Genomic DNA, 7,203 nt, shown 5'->3' on the forward strand with positions numbered 1-7,203 from the left:
GATGGGAGGAGGCGGAGGGAGGGGCGGTGGGAGGAGGGCTGCCGACGAAGGAGGGAGGAGGGGCGGCCGCAGGCGGAGGGAGGAGGGCGCGGTGGGAGCAGGAGGGGGGAGGGCACTGTGGGAGGAGGAGGGACGAAAGGAGAGAGTACCTCGGTGGCGGACGGACGACGGCGGCGGCGGCGACGCACGACGATGGTTATCGGCGCGGGCGAGAGTAACTGAGAGGGGAAGAGTGAGTGAGAGAGAGGGTCGGCCGCGCGCGTGGGGATAAGGTAGGGTTAGTAGTAGCGCGTGTACCAAAACACGCTATAGCTAATGAGAATAGCAGTAGCGCTGTGCGGGGTTGCACGCTACTGCTAAGTTGGACTAGCAGTAGCGCTTTTAGTAGTACTGTTAAGTGTAAGCATGCAAAAATATATTGTGTGTCAATACAAAAATACATTGGCCGTCAATGATCTTTTTGTGTACAATCTGAATTGTCAATATGAGTCCTCTCCGGTAGGAACCGGAGAGGACTACCGGAGATGACTCATATTGCGGCCACAAATTCTACACATAGATTTCAGTGAAGACCAACTGGTCTTGATAGTTTCAGAAGTAACATATTTAAGGTGCTAAACACCCTGTCCGCGGAGCGAGGTGGGACTAAACTTGTGGGCTGAACTTAGCAGTAGCGATTTTTGCGGAAGTGCGCTGCTGCTAACATTTATAGCAGTAGCACGATTCATTATAGGGCGCTACTGCTATAACTAGCTGGACGGCGAGGTCATGGCAATTAGAGCAGTAACGCGGTTTAGAGGGGACGCGCTACTGCTATTTTTTTTTCAGCAGCGCGTTTTGCTTGCACGCGCTGCTGCTAAATAGCAGTAGCATTGTATTTTGAGAAGCGCTGTTGGTAAGATTCTGTGTATAAGGTTTTTCCTAATAGTGTTTGTATGCGAAGGTGCTCATGTGTATATGAGTATGGCCGTAGTTTCTCTCTTTCGATGATGTTGTTTGGTGATAGTGAAGGCGATGATGGACTGTGTTTCTTCCAAAGTGAATTTCTAGTTTTACTTCTTGTAAAGTTTTTGATACGATATTATAAAACATCTTCTTTTTTTAACACAATATAGACGCAAGCGCTTATATGCATATGTATACACTCACCTCTATAAATGCACACACGCACATCTTATCTCTACGAGCACCTCCGAAAAGACTGAGCCGGCACATCATCTTGAAATTTATGAAGATATTACAAGACATCTACGTATAGATGTTATCCTCAAGAAAAATCTATGTATGTACGCTTTTTATGGTGATCATGTGCATACTGTTTGTAATCCGTTTTTCTAATAGGTAGTTATGCCTGGCTACCCACCCTACAACTGCGCCACATGAGACGTGTTATCTCCTTGCTTTGACACCAAATTTGCATAGCTCAGCTGCTTTGTTCGCGATCAGATCTCGGTTCAACCGTTTGACCGGCACACGGTACAGGGCTAGAAGAACGGCGGCAAGCACGGAGCCATTTTTTTCTCGTTTATTTACTACGGCGGGGAGCACAGGGCTATCGGGAGCATCTCCTCCGCGCACTCCCCGCCGTGTCCCATTCGCCGATGCTTCGCCGTCGCCCATATTCATCTTCCAAGAAGCTCACTCCTCCGCTGCCATAGCCGCCCGCCGCGCCATCCTTGATTCCTTGCCGCATCGTTTCGCCCGTCAGATGGACCCTGAATCCGAGGTCACGTTCGAGTTCGTGCCGGTGATCCGGCAGTACAGGAGCGGCCGCGTCGAGCGCCTGCTCCCCGTAGACCCCGTCCCGCCCTCCGTCGACGCCGCCACCGGAGTCGCCTCCAGGGACGTCGTCTTCGACCCGGCCACCGGCGCGTGGGCCCGCCTCTACCTCCCCGCGCGCCCTCCCGGCGGCGCGGGCGACAGGCTCCCCATCATGGTGTACCTCCATGGAGGCGGCCTCGTCGGCGGCTCGGCCGCGGACGGGCCCGAGCACGCGTTCCTCAACCGCCTGTGCGCCCGCGCGCGCGTCCTGGTCGTGTCCGTCGAGTACCGCCTCGCGCCGGAGCACCCCGTCCCGGCCTGCTACGACGACGCGTGGGCCGCGCTCCGGTGGGCCGCCGAGGGCGCCGACCCGTGGCTCCGGGACCGCGGCGACCGCGGCTGGATGTTCGTGGTCGGGTACAGCGCCGGCGGCAACGTTGCCCACAACGTGGCGCTCCGCGCGGGCTCGGAGGCCGGCGCGCTCCCCCGCGGCGCCAGGGTCAGGGGCATCGGGCTCCTGCACCCATACTTCCTCTCGGCCGAGAAGGCCGACGGCGAGACGGAGCAGTCGTGGCTGAGGGGCAAGCTGGAGGAGCTGTGGCCGTTCGCGTGCGGCGGCCGCACCGCCGGGCTGGACGACCCGCGGGTCAACCCGGTGGCCGACGGGGCGCCGAGCTTGCGGCGGCTCGGTTGCGACCGCGTCCTCGTCTGCGTCGCCGAGGACGAGCTGCGGCTCCGGGGCAAGGCGTACCACGACGGACTGCTGGGGAGCGGGTGGGCGGAGGGCGACGTTGAGCTGCTCGACTCCATCGGCGAGGACCACCAGTTCTTCCTCCGGGAGCCCCCGAGCGCGACGGCGCTGGTTCTCATGGACCGGCTGGCCGCGCTCCTCGCCGCCGGCGCGAACCAGCAGTAGACCAGACGTCAGGCGCTGGTACTAGTGTGTTTGGTGTTGTACTAGTACTCTGTTCTACTCCGCGTGTATCTGGAATTTTAGGGTCCCGATAACTGCCACACGTGTGGTGTATCGGGTAGTTATGCCACACGCCTCGTGCGGCATGGACAGCAACCAGCCCACACACCTACGTGTGGGCAAAACAACTAATGTCCACACACATCTTTTTTCCCCTCCCGAACCCTCTCACACTCGTGCGTGTGGGCGAAGTTGATAATGCCCACACGCCTGTATGTCAGGCCTCGTACCCTTCTGGTCCCGCACGCGACGCGTGACGCCCACCGCGCGCCCGCAGTTGCCATGGTCCTGACCCTCGTCCATGTTCGTTTAACTGCAGTTGCCATGTCGCTGAACTACGGTTGCCATGTCGGACAACTGCAGTTGCTATGGTTGCTCAACTGCAGTTGCCATGTATGATCTGATCTAATGTAGTTGCCATGATTTCATAACTTTAGGAGTTGCCACATACTAACACTAGGCAGTTGAGAGAGTTGCCATGTGCTCACAAGCATGCTAGGGCAGTTGCCATGTAAAAAGGAAGAGTTGACATCTGCTAACGTGCACGTTAGGGCAGTTGCCATATACGTGCACATTGGGGCAGTTGACATGTACCATGCAAAAACACATGGCAACTCGGTAAAAGAGGGTTGCCATCTGCTTACGTGCACACTAGGTAGTTGTCGTGTACCCTGCAAAAACACATGTCAACTCGGGTAAAAAAAGAGAGTTGCCACCTGCTTATAAAGCACACTAGGGGCGGTTGCCATGTGCGCTGCAAAAACACATGGGAACTAGCAGCTGGGGTGTGGGAGAGGAGACGGGCGTGTGGGCGAGATGGCAAATGCCCACACATCAGCCCTTGTGCGTGATTGAAAACTGATGTGTGGGTGAACTGCTAAACGCCCACACACCGGCCCCTCCGTATGGTCAAACGGATGTGTGGGCGAACTATGTCACACACCACACACACGCCTTGTCCTACGTGGCACAGAAAATCAGCCAGATTGTGCCAAAATTTGTGCATATAGTACTGGACGGTGATGGATACGTGTGGTCGAGATGGTCAACGCCCACACGTGTGGGCGTTAACATTTCCGGAATTTTATGCTTCTAATGCGTGGAATAAAACACTCTCATAAGTCATAGTAACTGTGAATCATTTTACCGAAGCAACCGCAACTCCTCCACAACGGTTTTCGGCTCTGTCTCTCCCTCCCAGGCGATATAGAGGCAAGCGGTTCCTGTTCCTATGCTGCTGAAGCCACTGGCTCCCCTTCCCTCCGCTCGCCGCTCCAGCGACGGCGGTAGGGCGAGGGAGCCCAGTTCCTTCTCTCTAATGTCTAGGTATAGGATTGGTTTTGTGGGGTGTCGGTGCTCGGTTGGTGATGATGTCGTCATCACGAATGAAAGTTTCTGGGCCACCGCCTCGATGGCGTTCTACCACGGCATCGAGGAGCCGTGGATTTGTACCCAGGAAACGTCTTCAAGATGCCGGTGGAGGTCTTGCCGGGATCCTCTTTGGCTTTTTCACGTCACGTCGGCTGTTCCTCAGCGCCACGCGGAGTCGGAAGTGTTTGTGTTGGAGGTGGCTAGTGTTGCGGCTCCGGTCTCATATGAGAGATGGTGCACCAAGAGTTTCTTTTGCAACGGAAGATGGTTGACAATTCTGGAGCCTCTCAGCCGTGATGTCAGCGCCTGATGCTGTATTCTGCAGCTGTTCTTATATTCAGTTACGACAGAGTGCTGGTTCAGCTACAGTTAAGAAGATCCAACGGTCAAGGGACGCCCTGGAGATGGACGGTGGATACCGGGCGCCTGAAAGTCGCTGTACTTCGTCAGTTACCTAGCTGCCTCTGTTTATCGTGTCCTTTTACCATGCTTTCCAGCTGGGTTCAGCTTCTTATAGCGCCTGCGAGTGCGAGGGGAGGCATCCAATTATTGTAAAACAATTCTTGTAAACCCTAGTTCATCTTAGCTACCGTAGAAAATCCCCACTCATAGACGGGTCTCTGCTATCGGGAGCTTATCTGTTCGTTCAGATTTAGTAATTCTATCGATTGTTTCGTCCGATCCTTGTCGGGATCTGACAATTGGTATCAGAGCAAGCGGTCCTCGGCGGCGCGGCGGCGGAGTTGGACCCGGGCGACGCAGGCGGCGATAGACAGTTCAAGTGCAAACGGGTAGTTGAGGTGCGGTTTTCGGCGAGATCCCACTCCCAAAGGTAAAATCCCGTGACCCAAGCCTGTTGGTGCACTAGCGGTGGCGCGGAGCTCCGGCGGCGGCAGGGTTCGAGATCCAACGAGGGTTCCAAGGCTCGTCCTTGCGGTAAAATTCCGGTAGTTGGTCTCAATCCAGATGGTGAAGTCGAAGGGGGAAGACAAGGCGGATGCCACAGAGGTGGCAGCGCTCAAGCTCGATGTGGAACAACTAGATGACAAGGTCGACCAGATCCACACCGAGGTCGAGGGCGTACGTACAGAGGTCACCGGCATCAAGACCCTGTTGACGCGTCTGGAAGAACTAATGACCAGCATGACGGAACAACTTAAGTCTTCATCGCGGGAAAGAGTGGAGACGACTAGCGAAGGTGGCAGCAGAACCAGCAACCATCCCAACGCTCGCCTCCTCATCAGCACCGGCAAACTCAAAAGCAACCACCTCCACCCCAACCACCACCCATTTCCAATGACCAGCAAGATCCAGCTACCTTACCTCAAACAAGCAGATTCCCCCTCTTAGACAGAGGAGTACCAGTCTGGAGGCGTAGGGAGGAAGGGCCTGGCCAATACCAACAAGCCCCACAAGATTGGATGGCAAATGTAACACAGACCAATGTTCAAGCAGGGCATGTCTAGTATCAACAAGCCCCACAGGGTTGGCCTGCACAGGGAGCGCAACACAATATTCAACAATTTCAGTTTGAGCAGTACCCGTATACTGAAGGTGCGTTTTACCAACAACAACAAGAGTACCAGGAGCAGTTCGGCCAGTGGAACTACAACACAAACCACCAATACCAAGCCCCTAGGCCACCACCACCCCACCTCCACGATATTTACCACCTGTACAAGCTCCTTTCGAGTATTATCATCATTATTGGCCACGTGAAGTGCAATATCTACAAGGGCCTGCATATCCACAAAACACTGAAAATCAGTACACCCAACAAACACCAGGGCAAAGTAGAAATTTTGACTATGGGAGAGGACAAGACAGAGATACTCAGTTTTATCGATCCATAGCCAAAGCACCAAAACGGGATTTCCCTAGGTTTGATGGCTCTAACCCAATGGAGTGGTTAAGGATGACTGAGAAATTTTTCTCCATGGTGTATGTGCCTGAAGAAGCAAAGTGGGACTATGCCCAAATGTATCTAACAGGCAGAGCAGACACTTGGCTCAGAAACTCTGGCATCTTAATGGAGAACTTAACTTGGGAGCAATTTTGCTCTGCTGTCCTTAAAAGGTTCTCTAGGAATAGTTCTTATGAGGTAGTGGAAAATTTCAATTCATTCAAGCAGGGAACTGGATCAGTGGCAGAGTATACATATAAATTTGATGAGAAAATGGCTGCTTACAAGAAGGAAAACCCCGGAGCTCGTGAAAGTTACTATGTCAAGTGCTACATCAACGGGTTAAGGCCGGAGATCAAACACTATCTGAAGCCTTTCAAACCAACAACTCTCTATGATGCTGTGGACAATACCAGGGACATGGAACTAGGGGTTCAGGCTCAAACACAGCATATGAGATACAGTATAAACAATGTCTATCAGAAAAGCACCTCCCCTACCCCAACTCCCACCAAATTCAAACAACCGGAGACAATTCCAAATAAAGATGGCGAGACAAGAAACAACAACAGGTGGAAAATAAATACAAAGAGCCTGGCACATGCAGGTACTATGGAGGCAAATGTTTTTTTGGGCACAAATGTGTGTAATACAAGACCCTAAACTTAATGGCAACTGAAGAGAGCAACGACACCAGCCCTGATGAGACACTCCAAAGTAGTGACTCTGCTGAGGAAACTGAAATCCCTGCCACCTCCCCCACTGAAGAGGAGCAATGCATGCAAATTTCTCTACAAGCTCTGGGAAAGAAACCTGCTGCTTCTACATTTTCTCTCAAAGTAAACATTGGTGGCAAATGTGGTATAGCCCTAGTGAACTCTGGAAGCTCCCACACATTCATCGACATGAGCTTCACAGTTAAAACCAGCTGCCAAACCATCAACAACCCTTTGGAAATAGTGCAAGTAGCTGGTGGAGGAATTCTGAAATCAGGATCCCATGTGGTGGACACTCCTTACACCATACAAGGTCACACCTTTAATAACTCTTTCAAGGTCTTACAACTCAAAGGGTATGAAATCATACTTGGTTGCGACTGGCTTGCAAAACATAGTCCAATCACAATGGATTTTGTCAAAAGGAAAATGCAAGTCATCCTAAGAAACAACATCAAGGTGACTCTAAAGGACAACAA

At 53.0% G+C, this 7,203-nt stretch overlaps 1 protein-coding gene across 1 annotated transcript; it reads left to right on the forward strand.

Moving 5' to 3' along the window:
* Positions 1-1,277: 1,277 nt before the first annotated feature.
* LOC119294098 (probable carboxylesterase 2) lies at positions 1,278-2,941 on the forward strand. Its single transcript, XM_037572361.1, has one exon. It carries the CDS (start codon positions 1,709-1,711, stop codon positions 2,675-2,677), a length of 969 nt encoding a protein of 322 aa, XP_037428258.1. The 5' UTR covers positions 1,278-1,708; the 3' UTR covers positions 2,678-2,941.
* The last annotated feature ends 4,262 nt before the right edge of the window (positions 2,942-7,203 follow it).

The sequence above is a fragment of the Triticum dicoccoides genome, chromosome 4B, assembly GCF_002162155.2.
Source record: "Triticum dicoccoides isolate Atlit2015 ecotype Zavitan chromosome 4B, WEW_v2.0, whole genome shotgun sequence".
Classification (NCBI taxonomy): Eukaryota; Viridiplantae; Streptophyta; class Magnoliopsida; order Poales; family Poaceae; genus Triticum; species Triticum dicoccoides.

What these genes read in the sequence shown, in the direction of transcription:
- LOC119294098 (XM_037572361.1), top strand. Translation starts at nt 1,709, where the DNA reads ATGGACCCTGAATCCGAGGTCACGTTCGAGTTCGTGCCGGTGATCCGG.